General features: G+C 47.2%; 1 protein-coding gene and 1 long non-coding RNA gene across 4 annotated transcripts in view; one reads left to right on the forward strand and one right to left on the reverse strand.

Annotated features, from left to right (window-relative positions):
- LOC129683291 (uncharacterized) overlaps positions 1-19,277 on the reverse strand; it is a 67,685-nt gene that overhangs the window by 30,809 nt on the left and 17,599 nt on the right. The window lies entirely within an intron of this gene.
- The window catches only part of Igf2r (insulin like growth factor 2 receptor), a 93,511-nt gene continuing 84,106 nt past the window's right edge, over positions 9,873-19,277 (forward strand). The window contains exon 1 of the mRNA XM_055615924.1: positions 9,873-10,207. Within this exon, the coding sequence (XP_055471899.1) occupies positions 10,056-10,207 (152 nt within the window). The 5' untranslated portion in view covers positions 9,873-10,055. The remainder of the gene's footprint in view (positions 10,208-19,277) is intronic.

A 19,277-nucleotide genomic window follows, 5' to 3' on the forward strand; every position in this document is an offset into this window, starting at 1 on the left:
ACACACACACACACACACACACACACACACACACACACACACACACATGAGTATGAACAAAACTAAGGGGGGATTTGAAAAAGATCTGTAGATGTTATTACTATCCATACTCCATATTGTAGTTATGATTTCACTTCATTTTGTGAGTTGGTACTGTTGGGGGAAGGGTATATGAGAACTTTCTGGGGGAAGTTTAATAACGAAATATTAACTATTTGCATACCACATTTTCATATATGATGAAGATGCAGAATGTCTCCTTAAACTCAGAGAGCTTCAGGAAGAATTTTCTACCCTATAACCTAATTGAAACTGGAGTGAAAAACTGAATTAAAGTCAGTGTTTCATCTCACATTTTAAATCCCCACAGAGAGAATTATGAACTAGCGGGAGAAGGGCTGGAGGGATGGCTCCACAGTTTAGAGCACTGGCTGGTCTTCCAAAAGAGCCGGGCTCAATTCCCAGCATGCACATGGAAGCTAACAACTGCCCGTAACTCCATTTCCAACACCCTCACACAGACCTACACGGAGGCAAAACACCAATGCACATAAAATAAAAATAAATCATTAAAAAATTAAATAACAGGAGAGTTATGTGTGAAGATACAAAGACACTTTATGTGGGTCCCCTGATACGGCTCAGGGAGGTGGCGCGGGAATGGACAGCCTGGGAGGGGCTCAGCTCTCACAGGAAGCTGTGGTTCAGCCCAACATGGAACAGAGCGCCTTTGCGTAAGCTGTGCTGGAGCTGGTCTGTGGTTGCATTAGACACTGCAATTAGCTATTTCCTTCCACTGACACACTCCCTCCTGGAAGCTCAGGTCCTCATAAGGTCCATAAGGCCCCACTCCAGGTCCTCTGAGCAGTAAACAGACTGGGGGGAGGGTTGTCCAGGGGGGCTGCCTGCATGTTGTACAGGGAGATACAGGGATGCAGCTTTCATCTGCATGAAAGGGGGCTTGGTGTTGCAGCTGTTCCGAGTCACCACGGTTCTGTAGGTCACCCTTGTATAAAGTCCCTGGCTCTCCAAGCTGGACTGAGGTAGAATAATGTACTTGCTTTGCCCTCAGTGCTCTACCCGGGTGAGTAGACGTTTGTCCACATCCCCTCAGGAGAAGTCCTACAACAGACACTTTGTAGCACTGAGTCGGGAACAGCACACACTGCTAGGGTGAATGTTACAGGCACTGCAGTGAACCCTTGAAAACCCAGAAACTCAGCAGCATGCTCACCTAACAGGCAAACTAAAGGCAAGTGTGCTATCCGCCCCAAAGCACAGGGTGGAGGGTGCGTTTGGAGCTGATTACTGGCAGGAGCAGCTTCAGCAAATGTACTGATTCTCCGAAAGGCAAAAATCACGTACTGGTCTGTACTTCCAAGGTTTGAGGGAAGTGGTCAGCAGTGTAGTCCAGGAACTTGGTGTTTTCCATTTTGTTCCCACTGTGTTGGCTGCTGTTCTAGTTCTGGTTTTGCACCGTGGAAAGCACAGAGGAATACTGCTTCCTGTCTTGTTCCTGTCTACAGTGCAGGCCAACCTCTTTAGGAATGGGATGGCATGTCTACAGTGGGCTGGGCCCTCCTGTAACAACTAGTGAGCAAGAAAATGCTCACATGGATGTGCCCCCAGGCCAATCTGATCAAAGCAATTCTTTAATTTTTGTAATAGCCTCTCTCGTACTTATCTTATTGGAGAGAAGAGCATTGGACAGAAGGCCCCAGGTTACTGCCTACAAGTTCTACTGTCAGGATGGGGGTGGGGATATTGGCTCTGGCTATCGGCATGACTGTGAAGCGGGGACCTTGCACTGTCAATCTGGTGGTGCCCTTTGCTGGCCAGAAGCAGATAAGGAGTCCTGTAGGAAGATAGCAAGCTGTACCTGCCCACTCCCCTTTCTGCTTCATGCTATGGGCCAGGGTTCTAGTCCTTGCCAGATTTTTACCAACTAGAAAACATGCTGTTTGAGGAGAAAAGGCTGTTGGCTCTCTATTTTGTTACATTTCCCCCTGAGAAAGGGTCTCACTTTGTATCCTTGGTTGGTCTAGAACTCTGTAGTTCAGGTTAGCCTGGGAACTTGATGCAGTCCTTCTGCTTCAGCTTCCCATACATAGGTCTTAGAAACGTGATTCTAAGGCCTGGTGACTTAGTTAGCATTTTTTATTGCTGCAAATCACCATGACCAAAAAGCAAGTTAGGGAGGAAATGGTTTATTTGGTTTACACTTCCATGTTGTTAGCAGTTATCACCAAAGGATGTCAGGACAGGAACTCTCACGGGGGGGGGGGGGGGGGGGGGGGGGGGGGGGGGGGGGCAGGAACTGATGGAGAGGCCATGGAGGGCTGCTTCTTACTGGCTTGCTCCCTATAGCTGGCTCAGCCTGCTTTCTTATAGAACTTAGGACTACCAGCCCAGAGATGGCACCACCCACAATGGGCTGGGCCTTCCTCTATTAGTTACTAATTAAGAAAATGCCTTACAGCTGGATCTTTTTTTCCTCCTCTGTATAGCCTTGGCTGTCCTTGAGTCACTTTGTAGACCGGGCTGGCTTCGAACTCACAGAGATCCACCTGCCTTTGCCTTCCAGAGTGCTGGGACTATAGGTGTGTGCCACCAAGCCCAGCTACAGCTGGATCTTATGGAGGCATTCTCTTCAGTTGAGGTTCCTTTTTTAGATAACTCTAGCTTGGGTCAAGCTGACATAAAACTATTCAGCATAGCTGGCTTCCATTTTATCATATTAATTCTGACAGTTTTGGGCTGACAACGTGCATATGTCAGTAAAAGCACTTGTTTTGAAAGCCTGATACCTGGAGCTTGATCTCAGGAACCCGAATGGAGGGTCAACTGACTGCTGGAAGTTGTTCTCTGGCCTCCACATGTGTACTACGGCATGCACACACACTCAGAAGAATCTTCAACTGCTTTTGAGACAGTGTCTCACTATGGAGCCCTAACTGACCTAGAACTTTGTGTAGTTCAAGTTAGTCTCAACTCATAGAGATCTGCCTGTGTCTGCCTCCCAAGAACTGGGATTAAAGGCGTGTGTCACCATACCCGGACACCCACCCTTCCTTCCTTTTCTCTCTCTCCCCATCCCTCTGTCTCTCTTTCTCTCTCTACCTTTCTTCAAAGACATAGCCTAGGCTCACTGTTCACCCAAGGATAATCTTGGAACTTTGAGGCTCCTGCTTCCACCTCCTTCCTGGGATTGGAGGCTTAGGCCATCACACCTATTTATTTCACACCATAGCCTAGTCAGGTCTGAAACTCTCCACACAGCACAGGGTGACCCTGTATTCAGGACAATCCTCCTGCCTCCACCTTGGGAGTACTGAGACTCAGATTATAGGAGTGCCTACCCTGCCTAGCTAATCTGGATCCTTTTAATGAAGCAGTTTTCAGTCAATCCTATAACAACACAGTGACCATTTCTCTCTTTGCTCTCAGTCTCCACTTTCTATATTTTTCTTTTCTTTTCTTTTCTTTTTTTTTTTTTTTTTTTTTTTTAACCACAAGGGTCTGACTTTGTTGCTCTGGTTGACCTGAAACTGGTTATGTAGACCAGTCTGGCCTTGAACTCTCAGACATTTGAATGCCTCTGCCTTCTGAGTGTGAGGATATAAATCCAACTAAAGAACCTTGGGTCTCTCTCAGAAAGGGCAATTGGTGAGCTGCAGAGAATGGTCATTTCCTGACTGCGCAGCCTTGGCCAGGTGGTCAGCTTCTTCAAGCCTGAGTTGCTCCTGCCATAAATGAAGAGAATGAAAGGACCCAGGCCACTGGGTTACTGTAGGGAGCAGTGATGGTATTGGAGTGGCTTTGACTGTGAGCTTGAGCGTGCACTGCTGTCATCCGCCAGCCTTTCCGCTTTATGGCTAATTAGACAAACCTCTCTTAAAGGACCAGAGCCTTTAAAAATGGCTAGAACACATTTTCCTCCAAATTTATATTAAATGGACTATCATCTGAACCTGATCGGCTTGAGGAAAGGATTATGTTTTATAAGCTCAGGATTTAGCACTGTTTTCAGCTAAAAATAGTTTCTCTCTGTTCTCATGTGACTTCTCAAAAGCTAAAGGCCCTGTGTAAAAGACAGGTCAGTTCCAGGTTTGTTTTGCCTTTGACTACACCTTGCCTTCAAGGTCCCTTCTCTATATTTTCAACCTGCTCTCCTGGGCTCATCTCCAAAGCTATCTGACATTCTTTTCTTCTTCTTAACTTCTCATTTTGAAAAAAAAAAAAAATAGTCAAGTCTTCAGAGAAGGTGACACCATAGTACAAGGTCACCAATCCAGTTTCACATACACTGAACACTAAGCATTTTAAGATCTGCTTTCCGTCTACATGTTTCCCAAAGCATTTGAAAGTTGCAAACAATGAGACCCTTCAGTACTCAGTGTTTATTACCTAAGAACACAGTCATTTTTCTGCATAGCTAAATACCAGTATGTCATCCCAGACACTAACACCGATGAAAAATACTATAACAGAGTTTTCTCAGCAAAGCTAGGCTTTGAATCCAGAGCCTTACACATGCCAAGCAAGCACTATACCACTGAGCTAGGTCAGCAGCCCTCCAGTTGTGTTTCGAAAAACAGTTCATTTATCACTGAAGGCAAGGGACAACAAAAGGAATGGAAAAGTACTTTGAGAATCTTGGTAGAATCAAGTTCTTCCTGGGTGTTCTGGAAAGTGTCTGGAATTTTCTTTAAGCTTCTACTTGAGATTCACAGGGTACTCTGGACACTGTCAGTTGACAGCTTGGGGCTTTAGTGTTCCACAGAGGCAACGGTTATCTCTGCCTGCCCCTGCTACTGGCCCCTACACGAGACAGGGGTGATCTGCTGCTTGGGCCGTGTTTCTAGCGTCAGGCCAAAATGGCAGGGACAAAAAGACTGAGCCAGTCCAATGAGCCAGTGGTGAAACTCTGAGCCCGTTTGTGATCTGGGGGACTAACTGTGCCCTGAGCTGTAACAGCACACTCCCACTGGGAAGGGAAGGTGTAATGAGACATGCATTTCCTCAGGATTTTGGAGGCCAGAAGTCATGCCTGATGTTTCTGATGCTTTTTCTTTTACTTTGCTTTTAAAAAATGTTTTCTTTTAACTTTAAATATTGGATCTCATATGGCCCAGGCTGGCATATGCTAGGTAACCGAGGATGACTTTGAATGTCTGACCTTCCTGCTTGCTCCAGAGCTGGGACTACTATGCTCAAAAAATTATAGGAAAATGTTTCCATTTTGGTTCTAGCCTCCAAGTAAGGATCCTGAATTGTCTTATCTCTTTAGGTTCCTTTAATTTAGGGCAGTGGTTTTAAAATTTTCCTGAGTATAAAAATTTTCTGGAGCCAGGTGTGATGTCATCAATAATCCCACCACTTGGAAGGTGAGGCTAGGCTACAGCAACCATGCTTGGCTACACAGTCAGTTCTAGGTGAACCTGGCAGCATAAGTTAACAGCAGTTTGTGTACTCAGCATGTACTGGGCCCTGGGTTCAGTATCTAGCCCAGGATAATTTCTGTACTCCTCTCCAGAGTTTTTACACAGGGTCTTGTTAGGTATCCCATCCTGCTGTTGAATTCTTGATCCTGTACTTTAATCCTAGCACTTGGGAGGCAGAGGCAGGAGGATCTCTCTGAGGTCAAGCCCAGCCTGGACTATATAGTGAGTTACAGGCCAGTTAAAGCTTCACGGTGTAAATCTATGTCCAAGATAAAAAAATTAACTTGTGTATGTATGTTTGTGTGTCTGTGCATATGTGAGTGAAAATGCCAGTAGAATCTGAAAGAGGGAATCAGATCCCATGAATTTGGAATTATAGGTGGTTGCAAGCCACACAAGGTGGTGCTGGGAATACAACTCAGGTCCTCTACAAGAGCAAGAAGCACTCTTAACAACTGAGACATTTCTCTAGTCCTCTTGCACCAAAAGTTCTAACAGCATGGCAGATGACACCAAAACTGCTGGCTTAAGGACAACACTCTTGAGAACTGGTAACCTAAAAGAGGTGAGGGATTTGTTTTCTGGTGAAGGCTGCATGCTAAATGTAGCTCCTTTAGGCTCTTGAGGCCACAGTTTCTATTAACTCTGCTACTGTAGGCAACATCAGCCAGTCCAACATACAAGCAAATGGAAATGGCTATATCCTAATAAAATATATATACAAAATAGTTGTCTGGCCTGATCAGATCACAGAAGCTATAGGATGAGCCGCAGCTCTAGGACAGTAGCTTAGTTTTGGGGGAGGGGCAATGGAGGTTTTCAGAGCATTGGCAGTTTGGAATTATCCTGTTTAGTTTTCTTCAATAACGCTTCATCCTCTGGACTTGTTCGAGTTAGAGTTAAGATGAACTTCTCAGTAAGGATACCACGGCAGTCATAGTATGCATAGTAAGAGAACATTGTGAAAGACTCTGAAATGGATCAAAATATTCCTGGTAGGCCTGGGATATAGATTAGTCTTTAGTAAAGCTCTTGCCTAGCAAGAGTCACAGGCCTGGGTTCCATCTTTAGCAACACCCACGCCCAACACCAATACGTACTTATGAGTTTACTTTATAAAGACTCAGATACTTATTTAATGTATATGAGTGCTCTGTCTGTATGTATACCTGCATGCCAGTAGAGGGCATCAGATCCCAGTATAGATGATTATGAGCCACCATGTGGTTGCTGGAAATTGAACTCAGGACCTCTGGAGGAGCAGACAGTGCTCTTAACTGCTCAGCCAGCTCTCTAGCCCAAGACTTTATTTATTTATTTTTTTAGAAATTTACTTTTATGTGTATGAATGTTTTGCCTACATGTGCTTATGTGTACCATGTGTGTGCCTAGTTCTAACAGAGGCCAGAATAGGGCATCAGATACCCAAAACTGGAGTTACAGATGATTCTGAGCCACCTGCTGTGTGTATTGGGAACTAAATCTGGGTCCTCTGTAAGAGTAGGTGCTCTTAATCCCTAGCTATCTCTCCAGCCACAGTTTTTTAATACAATAGGCACAATAAGAGCACAAAATACCCATAAACTATAATAATACACCACTAAGTTATTGAAAGTTTATGAATCGTTAATTCTGAAAATTTCCATTTCATGTATTTCTTTAAAGATTTATTAGTATACAGTGTTCTCCCTGACCACCAAAAGAGATCTCATTCTAGATGGTTATGAGCCACTTTGTGGTTGCCGGGAATTGAACTCAGGACCTCTGGAAAAACAGACAGTGCTCTTAACCTCTGAGCCATCTCTCCAGTCCCCATTTAATATTTTTAATATGAGATGGTCTAAGGAAAAGTGAAATTATGGTAAGACAAGAGTGCTAACCTTGATTCTACAGCATCAATAAAAAGCATCTGTGCTTTTTATTGTCTTGAGGTACTTCACAACTCTGTAAGTTGCATAATATTGATGGTAATCTATATGATTGTTTGACTTGGGAAACTAAAATCGTGTTTGCATCAGATAAGTATTTGGTTTCTAACTAACGTTCTACCTGTCAGTTAACTTCTTTTCTTTCCTGCATTCCCAATTTTCTTTGTGTGTGTGTGTGTGTGTGTGTGTGTGTGTGTGTGTGTGTGTGTGTTAGGTTTTTTGAAGTCCCTTTGAGTCAGCTGTGACATGTTCTCAGTTACTACATTAACTTAGGGAGTAACTTAGGGAGTATTTTTGACACATTCATTCTGCACCTGTGATGTGATTCTACACTTTAAGAAAGACCGAGTGCCACTGGAATTTTCATGGTGTCACTTCAAGAATCAGGTAAGGTTCCCTGCTACTCCTACCCCCTGGAAAAAAAAATCTGTGATACTAGCTGACATGAAACATTCTGATCAAAAGCAACTTGAGGAGGAAAGGGTTTCTATGGCTTACACTTCAGGTCATAGTCCATCACTGTGAAAAATCAGGGCAGGAACTCAGGGCAGGAACTGAAGCAGAGACCACGGAAGAAGCTGCTTACTGGCTTGCTGTTCCTAGCTTCTGCCCAGCTTGCTTTCTTATACAGCCCAGGACTCCCTGCCTAGGGATGGCACTGTTTATAGTGCCCTCGTCCACCAAGTTGGAATCAAGAAAATGCTCCACAGATATGCCAATGGGGCTATCTGAAAGAGGCAATCCCCCAGTCGAGACTCCCTCAGGTAACTCTGCACTGTGCTACTGTGAAGCTAACTAGGACATGCCATCAGATCATGAATCCACTGATTAGGTCACCGCCTTCATGACCCAGTCGCCTCTTAATAGAGCCACCATCTTGGGACCAAGCCTTCACCATGGGAGCCTTTCACAGGGTGCTTCACTTTCAAACCATCCAAAGCAAATGGAACTTGGGGGGCGATATTCTGAGAGGAAGTTAAGGCACACACTACCTCTTCATTTAACGTTTTTCTCAGCAATAACCCTTGCCTGCATCAATTATAACTCTAGAGCTGGAAAAGAGGAACTCCAGCTTCCAGCAGCAGAGTGAGTGCGACTACTCCCATACCCATGACCCACACTTGATTCTCTTCCATCGAGCAGGCAGCTCCAAGAGGGAGAAGCAACGGCCTATCTGCCTAGCTGTCGAGATCAGCTGATCAACCAGTGTCAGTGCAGGTGACGTGACATACCCAGAATGTGGACCCTTCTCTCTCTGTTTTCAAGATAGGGTTTCTCTGTAGCCAGGGCTTTGTAGACCAGGCTGACCTCGAACCCAGAGAGCTGCCTGCCTCTTCCTCCCTGAGTGCTGGGGTCATGGGGGCCACCGTGCCCGGCTGCCCTCTTTTTGATAAGCACAGTGGACATCTACGGGAGCGCTAATGTAGAGTGTAGCGCACCTTTCTTTATGTTTTTTAAAGACAGGGTCTCATGTGGTATTGATCTGATCTGCTCTTACTGCCTGGATTAAATTAAAGGCGTATGCCGCCACATCCTGCATGTTTACCTTACTATTTCCCGCGTGTATGCCTGCATGCTTCTTTGGAGACAGAGGACTACGTTCTGCTTACCTTTCCATCCGGTCCAGAGAGTCTCTCTCTGTACGTGGACCTCATTGGATTCAACTAGACTGCCTGGCTAGCAAACACCTGGGATCCTCTCGTCTCTGCCACCCTACCCAGGTTACAGCTATTTGCAGCCTCAGACTTTATTAAATGGGTGCTGGGGCTGGAGCTCAGGCCCTCATGCTTAAGCAGCACTTGCCAGTCTGAGCCATTTCCCGAGTCCCACATTTATTTTACTTTCACTAGGTCACCACCTTTCATAACGTGAGCTCATATATCTGAACGGAGTAACACTTTATTGACAGAGGTGTAAACCCAGCACTTAGGAGGCTTAAATAGAAGGATTCGCACTCCAGTCCTGCTTGAGCTACACAGCAAAGCAGTCTCAAAACAAGACTTTTGAGTGTCACTAGCTTGCTATCCTCTGGTTTATTGTACATTGTTTATTGGTCCATCACTGTCGCCTAACTTGCTTCAGAGAGCCTTGCTTGGGAAACCACATTTCCACAGAGATGTGAGGCCATCCCGGGCACGGGTTGGAAACAGGGCTGTTAACCTGCACGGACTTGCAACACTAAGATCAACCTGGGGCCTTTCCACCTAACTCCATCTCGGCCACCGTACAGGTCCCGGTTGAAGAACAGATAGGAAGCGCCCAAGTGCCGACGCAACCAGGGTGCTGGACGGGGAAACTGAGGTCTGGGCTCTAAGGCGACATCCCTCACCTGGAGTGAGCAAACCCACGGGGAGCAAGGCCTCGAGTAGGTACCTGGCGCTCGCGCCCGGCCCGCAACACTTCCTGTCCCGCGCGCGTGCGGTGCTCACGTGACCCGAAGCTGGGCGGAGATCACCTGAATAAGGACGTCACGTGGGCAGGAGGCGGGGCAGGGGCGGGACGACTTCGGTCACGTGACGGTTCGGGACGACCGCCGAGCGCCTCCTCGCCGCACTACCTCCTGGCTCTGCTCTCTCCCTCTCTCTCCCGCTCTCGTTGCAGCTTCGACTCCGCTGCCGCGGTGCGACCGTGTCTCAGGCGCGGTCCGGAACGGCCAGTCGCCGTGAGCCCCACGCCACGCGCGATGCGGGCCGTTCAGCCAGGACCGGTGCCCTCCGGGCCGCGCGTCGCGCTCCTGCGGCCGCCGCCGCCGCCGCCGCTGCTGCTGCTGCTGCTGCTCGTGGCGGCCGCGGGCTCCGCGCAGGCCCAGGCCGCCGACTTGGCCGCTCTGTGCAGGTGGGTGTCCTGCGTGGCGGCCGCGGGCCCGGGGGACACGCAGACGGCCGCCCCGCCCCGCCCCCGCGGGAAAGTTGCCCGCGTGGTGGCCGCGGCGGGCGCAGGGGCACGCGCGAGGGACCCGCTGCCGCGGCGCTGGCCCACGGAGCCCCCGTGCCCGGCCACTTGTGGCTGTCATAAGTCAGGCGGCATTGTGCGACTCCCGCGGCCGGGTGTGCCCGTCGGAAGTTGCAGGGGCCGGAGCTGCGGCTGGGCTTTTGTCCCGCTGCACGTTTTCATTGAAGTTCCAGCCGCGGGGCTTCGGAGGCGTCCCCTCTAGTGTGCAGACTCTCCGGGGAGCGCGAGCCCACGCGATGGCCTTGGAGTTGGGTCCTGGTGGTTTCGATTGCCGACGGACCCCTTCCCATGGCAGTTCTCTTTTCCTCATTTAGAGTAGCCATTTGTCGTGGGTGACGCTTTTTCTTCTTTTGACGGGGCTCATGAGGGGTGGTCATCCGTGTTGGCTTTCAAGACTTTTACCCTTCACTTCTCCCAGTCAGCTTCCTGTCTGGTTGCTCACATGATGTCATTGTCTCCAGAGTGGATTATTCTAGTGGAGTCTCTTGCTCTGGGAACCAAGGTTGTATAATCTCCAGTCCTGTCGAAGTTTTGTTAATGTTGGACACAGTGGGCATGGGGAACTTCCACTACCAATACCAGGAGTTTGGGGATCGTCCTCCCCTAGACTCTTTAGGGTGAAGGGAAGTCAAACCTTTTCTTGTTTTTGAAACTTCGATAAGAAGGAAGCGGGAAGAAAATCTTGAAGCCAACTTTACCCTTGACTTTCCTAAGTGAGTCAGAACAGAGTGAAACAGAGTCCATTTTCCGAGCCAGAATGCACGTTTCTGTTGGTACTTACGGACTTCTCTTTTGACTTCTGTGTTAGAGTCTTGTTCTCACCTGGAGTTCACAGTTTGTAGCAATCATTATTGTAAGGAGAACGAGCAGCCTGGACCAGACTTCTATTTCCCATTTCGGAAAGAATCTGGAGGGAGAGACTGCTGCACTGCGGTTTATAGACCAATTAGCTGCCCGAAGATAAATTGCTGCCCCAGTAACTTCATGATACGAAGGAAGGTTGCCCGTTAAACAATAGCAGGCCCAGGGGGACATCTAGAACAGGAAATTTTGGATTAAGGGCTGCTGTGACCAAGAATGGACACAGCTGCTCTAGCACTGTGGAAGTCGTGGTTGTACTAGATAATTGGAATTTGTTTCTTTTGAAGGAGCTGGTCTTAGGGATCCAACCTAGGATCCACGCTTGCTAAGCAAGTCCTCTACCACTGACCTGCAGCCCTAGCCTTGGAATTTGGCTTTATACGCTGTTATTTTTAAAGTGGTTTGTGTGTGTGTATGTGGGGGGGGGGGGGGGGGGGGGGGGGTGGGGGCTGGTGGTGGGGGGGTGGTGTTGTGTGGGGGGTTGGGGGGGGGGTTGGGGGGGGGGGGGGGGGTGTGTGTGGTGTCTGCCATGCGGAAGCCAGAAGAGGGTTTGAGATGCCTTGGAGTTGGAGTTACAGGTTGTGAGCAGCCTTTGTGGGTGCTAAGAATTGTACTTGGGTACCCTGGCAAGGCCATCTCTCCAGCTGTAGTAGAATTCATTTAAAGAAAAATTTTTTAAAACCGAGTGTAGTGGCACATATTTTTAATATCAGCACTTAGGAGGAAGAGGAGGAGGAGGCAGATGGAGCTCTGAGTTCAAGGCCAGTCTGGTCTACAAATTGAGTCCAGGACAGCCAGGGCAACAGAGAAATCCTGTCTCGAAACAAAACAAAACAAAACAATTAAAATGACTATTTTTTTCTGTGTGCTATTTTTTTTTTTTTTTTTTTTTTTGGCATGTATGTCTGTTGACCACATACCTTCATGGTGTCCTTGGAGGCCATGCCAGATTCCTTGGAACTGGACTTACAAAATGTCTGTGAGGCTCCATGTGGGTACTGGGAATTGGATTTGGGTCCTGTGCAAGAGCAGCAAATGTTCTTAACTGCTGAGCCATCTCTCTTGCCTCCTAGAGTAAGTTAGTTAGTTTCTTTTCTTTTTTTGGGGGGGAAGGGAACATGAGGGGATATGGTTTCTCTGTGTAGACCTGGCAGTCCTGGTCCTGGAATTCACTCTGTAGACCATGCTGACCTAGAACTCAGATCTGCCTCCCAAGTGCTGGGATTAAAGACCTACTCCACCCTGCCTGGTTTTTCATCACTGGGTTTCTCTGTGAAGCCTTGGCTGTCCTGGACTCACTTTGTAGACCAGTCTGGCCTTGAACTCAGTGATTCTGCTGCCTCCCTGGGTGCTGGGATCAAAGGTGTGCGCCATAATGCCCAGCTGAGTTTCTTTCTTAAAAGGTTAATAGTTGGCAAGGAGAACGGACACTGGGCCTCAGTGCCTCTCACTTGTGTGTGGCCATTCACCTCATCTCCAGGGGAAATACTGGTACTTATGTGGTAGAATGGCCTTTGTATCAGCATACTGGGGCCACTGTCTCATGCGGTATGACTTTGTCAGTGCTATAGAGGTCGAAGGTAGTGGTAGAGGTGTCCTGTGCAGTTTCTGACTATCTCTAAGGTTGTTCCTCTAGATTTCCTCAGGGACATTGAACTTTCCAGCCCTTCACACCTGTCCCTGCCTGTAACTATGCTCTATTTTTATGTGGAAACTTGCTTGGAACCATTTTGAGTATCTCTTTCAGACTTAGTACCTACATAGTGTAGTTTGTCAATGAGTATGTTCCTGTTAGTTTTCTGTTTTTGGAGATGAAGCCAGGCCTGGTGCAAGCGAGGCAGATGTTTTCTTACAGAGCTGTACTCAAGCTCTTTTAAGTGTCTTATGCATGCTTTTTACCAAGTCCTTGGGGAGGTGGGCAGTTACCTGAGTACTGTTAGGTAACAGCACCTTCAAATTCCTTAGGGTTAGCCCACAGACAAGGAGGATTCTTCTTAAACCCAGTATCAAGGGAGCATGGCATGTTTGGCCGCCTCTGTTCTCTTTACGAACTCCACGGCGGAGGTATAAATAGCCCCTCTGGTCTCCTGAGTGAACAGTTGACTCCTGTAGTTGACAGCCTTTTGTGTTTGTTTTTGCTACCTGGTCCCATGGTCTCCTTGTGTGGTGAGGACTGTATTCCAGTTGTTGGTAAACAAACTGAAACAGAGACTTTTTCCCTGCTGAAGAAAGAAAGAAAGAAAGAAAGAAAGAAAGAAACAAACAAACAAACAAACAAACAGATGGACATGGTATGGTTTGGTGCCCAGTGCAGTTCCAGAAGTTATTTCTATAAAGGTATTGGCCTGCTCAGGCATCATGGGGCTTTCCTAAGTCTGAGCAGTAGGTTTTTTGACTTGTGGGAGAACAGCCTCTCCCAAGAGAAGATAATTTTTAGAGTGCAGGAGGGAAGTCCTAGCCTATTTTCTGGGGTGTCAGGTTCCTGTGGGTACTTCCAGGTTGGTGCAGAGCTTTGCGATGAGCTAGGACTTTGGCTACTGAGACAGGGGTGCAGTTCCTCCTGAATTTGGCTTTGGGGAGGGGTGAAGGAATCCAGCTGGAGGGACTATTTCAGCAGCAGGGCTTAGGATATTTGCACAGTAGAGAGGCCTGCTCTGTGAGAAGTGTATGTATTTAGACATAGCAGAGGCTAGGGTGGGTGGCTTGGAACAGCCAAACACAGTGTGCTCAATGCACACTGGATGCAACTGTGTGCTCTTTGAAGAGACTAAAGAAATGAGATGCACATACAGATGCACACGCACTGAACCTGTGGCCTCATGCATGGAAGGAAGTGCATTACCTGTCAGCTGCCTCCTTTCTCTTTTCATTCGCCCAGGCTGCTCTTGAACTTGCCATCCTCCTACTCCAGTCTCTGCTGTGAACAGGATTTCAGGAACTACTAGGCTTGGCTGATAATACATACTTATCAAATGTCTGAAGGGCAGTGTGCTGTAGAAGGAGTTAGTCAGGACTCTCTCAGGATGTGGGGTGCTATTCAGAGCTGGTAAAAAGAACTTACTTTGTTCTGCCAGTGGGCCTGGTGGTGGTGGTACTGGCCTGGTAAAGTCTGGGGTATGAACACGTGAAGGGGTGTCCACACAGTGGCCGCTGAGGCCAGGTAGTGCGGAACCATCAGATGGGATTGCAGTACTCTTGGCTAGTAGTTCAGTGGTTCAACTTACTACTTTAAACTTTGCAGAATGCCATGTTACGTATGTTAAATGCAGGTTTCCACCCTTGATTTAGTTGTTTACAGTACTCCTCTTGGGGGAAGGCTTAACAGTTGGAACTGATTATAAAATGCGTGGTCTGGTGGTTAACTACTTTGAAATTTATACAGGACAAGTTTTCTCCAAATTGTTTGGGTATAAATGCTGAAGAGTTTTATTATATTGAGGACAAGAGAATAATGAAGCCAGCTGGGAGTTGCAGTCAATTTAGTTGCTATCTCTAGGGAGATTTTCCCCCCTTTCTTCCTGCAATTTTTCCAAAAGAACCATGCTTATATGTCTAATTTAGTCCACATGCTAGCCTGGATCACATCCATTTGTGTGCATGCATTTTTTTTTTTCCTAACCATAAGTGTGTGTTAGCCTAGGATTGTTAATTATGGTTACATTATGGTTTTTGTTTTTCTTTTTTAACAGGGTCTCACATGCCCTCACTACAGCTTCACTGTATTGTATTTGAGGGTGACCTTGACCTCCTGGTCCTCTTGCCTCTGTCTTCTCACAGTTCTTAAAAAAGCATCTTAGCCAGGCAGTGGTGGCCCATACCTTTAATGCACCTGGGAGGCAGAGGCAGGCCATTGAGTTTGAGGCCAGCCTGGTCCACAGAGTGAGTTTCAGGACAGCAAGGATTCCCAGGTTTCCTGTCTTTTATCAGTGTTTTATTATTGAAGGAGTTTTAGAAAATAGAATTGCAAAAATAATCTAGATGTCTGTTTTAGTGTATGTGTGTCTCCCTATGGTGTGTGTGTATTGTGCCTCTCTAATGTATGTATGTGTGTCTCTATGGTGTGTGTGTATGTACAGGTGTGCATGTGTATATGTATTTGTGTCTCTCTATGGCTTGTGTTTGTGTTCAGGTGTGTGTGTGTGGTCAGAGGACAATCTTGTGTGTCTTCCATGTTTTGAGGCAAGGTCTCACCAAGTGGAACTCCACCCAGGATTGCTGTCCTGAGTTTCCAGGGATCTTCCTGCCTTCTCCACTCCTAACCTCATCTTTGGGATTTGTAAGTATGATGTGCTGCCTTTTTTTTTTTTTTTTTTTTTTTCCAGACAGGGTTTCCTTGTGTAGCCATGGCTGTCCTGGCACTCTGTAGACCAGGCTGGCCTCGAATTCAGAGATCTGCCTGCCTCTGCCTCCCAGGTGCTGGGGTTACGGTGTGTGCCACCACCGCTTAGCTGCTACTGGCTTTTTAACACGGGCTCTTGAGCTCCAGCCTTTGCTCTACACTTATAAGGCAAGTGCGTTGACTGGCAAAGGCATCTTCCCATCCTCAGGATTTCTTTAAAAATTAAGTTAACTAGAGGCAAGGTCTTGCTGTCTAGCCCAGGCTGGCCATCTTGTGCTCCACCGCCTTTACCCTTCAAGTGCTGGCCATCAATGGGTTTTGCCATCACACCTGGCATTTTTTTTGAGATGTTTTTAAAACTTTTTCATGTGTATGAATGCCTTGCCTTACATATGTAGGATGTAGGTTTGGTGCTCAATATACACAACTGGCAAATTCGAAACCGTCTGTCACTCCAGGCCCGGGGGGAGAGGGGTTGTGTGTGGTTCCAGTACAAACATACACACCCAGGCATGCACACATCCACATAAAGTAATAAAATTAAAAAATGTTTAAAGCCATGTGTCTGCCCTTGAGTCTCACAGCACTCTTACAGGTTTTAACTTTGTTTCCATTTTCTAGTATTTCCTAGTGCTTAACCTTCCCAGACCCACTGAAGTGTACCCTCTTTCTGTGCTTTAGATGTAGGCGGAGGTCCCCAAAGCTTCATTGTTGAAATTTAAATCTCCACTGTGAGGGATTAAGAGGTGACATTTAATCCCAGATTGGTGTTGGGAGGTGAGGCCTCTGGGTGGGATTAGGATTAGATGAGCTCTTTAGGGTGGGGCCTGTGAGTCTCAGAGAGCATAGGAGGAGGGAGACCACAGACAGACTCACAGACAAACAGCATAAGTGCAGATGTATTCCCATACCTTGATGAGTGCTGCAGAGTGTCCTGGAAACTGCTGTCACCTGTGTTGCTCTGACCTCAGCCCTTCAGAACTGGGAGCCAGAATATAGCTTGCCTCAGTCACTTTTTTAATGGTAAAATGTGCTGATAAATCAATGAATGATTTTAAGGGTTTATTTATCTTTTCCACTGTGGCCAGTGAATGGAATTTCCCTTGTGGCCTGCCACGTAGGAGAATTGGAAGAGCTGTGTGTTTGGAAGAAATGGTTTCTATCTGGGTCAGTTATTAATTGTGCTGCCCAGCTTCCTCTGTCCAAGTTATTCCTGTCCCACTTGATCCTTGTCTTGTTTACGTTTCGTTTATGGCTCTGGGTTTGGATGGAGTGTTTGCCTGTCTCCTATGGGCTTTGCAATGTGATGTGAACCACAGCTTATATCTTTTTTTTTTTTTTTTTTCCCTCACTCCAAAACAGGGTTTCTCTGTGTTGCCCTGGTTATCCTGGAACTCTCTGTAGACCAGGCTGGCTTTGAACTCACAGAGATACACCTGCCTCTGTCTTCTGAGCCTTGGAATTAAAAGTGTGTGCCACCACCACCCAGCTATTTTTGGCTTTTTGAGACCTGGTTTCACTATGTAGGCCTTGAACTCATGATCATCCTACCTCAGCCCCTGACTATTTGGATTATAATCCAGTAGTACCATACATGCCTTCTTTTTCCTTGGTCCCAATTCTTTGGTTGCTGTCTTATGCCCTTGACTTGGGTGTCTCCTGATTGTGCTTTTCACTGCAAGTCTCATCTTGGACATTTGTTGCCCTTGCAGCTGCTCAGGGCAGGGCTGGAAGCATTTGTTGGAACTTGGCTATAAATTGTTTTTGGGGAGCTGGGGGATGGGTAGAACATGCCAGGGACTGGTCTTTGAGCCTGATGTTTTTTTCTTATTCTCCTGTGGGTCACCCACCCATTAGTGCTATTCCTGCCAGGGGCCAGCTGTTAGCCCCTGTTGATAGTTGGCAGAGCACTGTGTGCTGCCTATTGGCAATCCTTTTGAGTCCTGTGTGACACAGAGCCGGATGATGAAGCTGGTGTTGGATCATCTCTGGGTCATTTTTCCTCCTCCACACAGTTGCCTTATTTTTTTGAGACTAGTTATCTCTGTAGCCCCAGACTTGTGATCCTCCTGCCTCGGTGTCCTTAGTGCTAGGACTATGGGCAGGTGCTACCATGCTTGGCTGGAAGCCACTTTTGGAAGTCACTGTCTCCATGTTAACCCATAGTGCCTCAAATGCCTCTGCCTCAGTGATGCTTGCTCATCACACATATGACATTCCTTTTCAGAAATGGCCCTATTTTCTAAAAACGTTTGAAGCTGTGGGTTTGTAGGTCTGCAGTCCCATTTCATACTCACACACTTTTTCCCTGCACAGAACTGGCACAGTAGGTGTGGAGTGTGGCAGGGGCCCCTTGTTGGGCTGGGCTCTGTGTTGTTTTTGCTTCATCCCATTTCCTGGAAGCAGAAGGAGACGGTGGTATGTGTGCGTGTATATGTGTACCTATATAGACAAGGGTAGCTAGCCTGCCCCTGCCTCCTAAGTCCTAGGACTAAAGGCATGAGCCACGAAGCCCTGGCTGACAGGTACCCACCAGTGGCTCCTGCCATCTTCTAGACTTTCCTGGCTCCTTAGAGATTGGAAGTAACTCCTGTAGGTAGCCCCAGAGGTTAGTGGGAAAATGTTTAGTCATGTCACCTTGCTCTATAACTGAAAGCCAGCTGTTGCTGGCAAGGTTTTGAGGTGCTAAAGACTATGTCATGTCCTATTTTGGTCTCTGATAGCGTGTGGAGGGGTGGGTCTGTCAGTCCTCACAGTGGAGGAAAAGCCCACTACCCTGTCCTCACTATGTGAAACTTGCCCGTCACATCAGCAACTGACCTTTGGCAGGAGTTTTCCTTTGCTTAGTCAGCCCTGGAGGGTAAGTCCTTCTGGGCCTGACTGACTCCTGCAGGTGTTTGAGACTACTGATCCTAGCTGTGATTTAGGGTGGGAGACACCAAGGAAAGGTAGGCAGCCTCGGTTGCAATTGGTTTTACAAGTCTGCTGACAGGCCTGGCTGAAGCTGCACATTTTAAAGCAGATGTAACTTGTGAGGGAAGAATGGCTTCCAACTTGCTTTGCCTCTGGGTGGCCTGGGAGGTAATTTTAAGAGATAGCCTTTGAGACTAAGCCTCCAGTCCTGTGCTATCACAGAGCTTCCACGTGGCCACTGACTGGATGTAAGATTCTTTTAATTCCAGCTGATTCCAAAATCAGTCTTTACTCCTTTTTCAGGCAATACTGGGGATTGAAGTTAGGGCCTTGGCATATAAGGTGGAAAGCACTCTGCCCTTGACCTGTCTCCTCAGTTCTCGCTGTCTTTTTCTCTCTGTCACTCTGTCTCTGTCTCTCTTTCTCTCTATCAAATGTTGAGCAGGATCTCACTGAGTTCCTAAGAAACCCTTGAGCATGTGATCTTCCTGCCTCAGCCTCTACTGCAATTGGTTTTATTTGTAAGTCTGTCCTGACAGGCCTGCCTATCAGCTGCACATTTTAAAGCAGAGGTTTTATGTGGAAAAACTCCCTACTCCTCCGCCCGGCCTGCAAATAGAACAACAAGCCACTAGACCAGCAATGACACAGAAGAGGGTTTCTTAGAAGTGACAAGGGCAGTACCCACTGAGTCATCATTGTTCCTTTAAGTCCTCCTCTTACCTGACAGCTGCAGATGTGCTACTTTCTATTCTGAAGCCAAAAGCTAACATTTGTTCCTGTTGTCTCTTAGAGGAGGCAGTGAGAGCCAGTGGCTTGATGGGGCTAGGAGGCAGTGGG

This window comes from Psammomys obesus, unplaced genomic scaffold (genome assembly GCF_907164565.1).
Source record: "Psammomys obesus unplaced genomic scaffold, mPsaObe1.curated_primary_1811, whole genome shotgun sequence".
Lineage (NCBI taxonomy): Eukaryota > Metazoa > Chordata > Mammalia > Rodentia > Muridae > Psammomys > Psammomys obesus.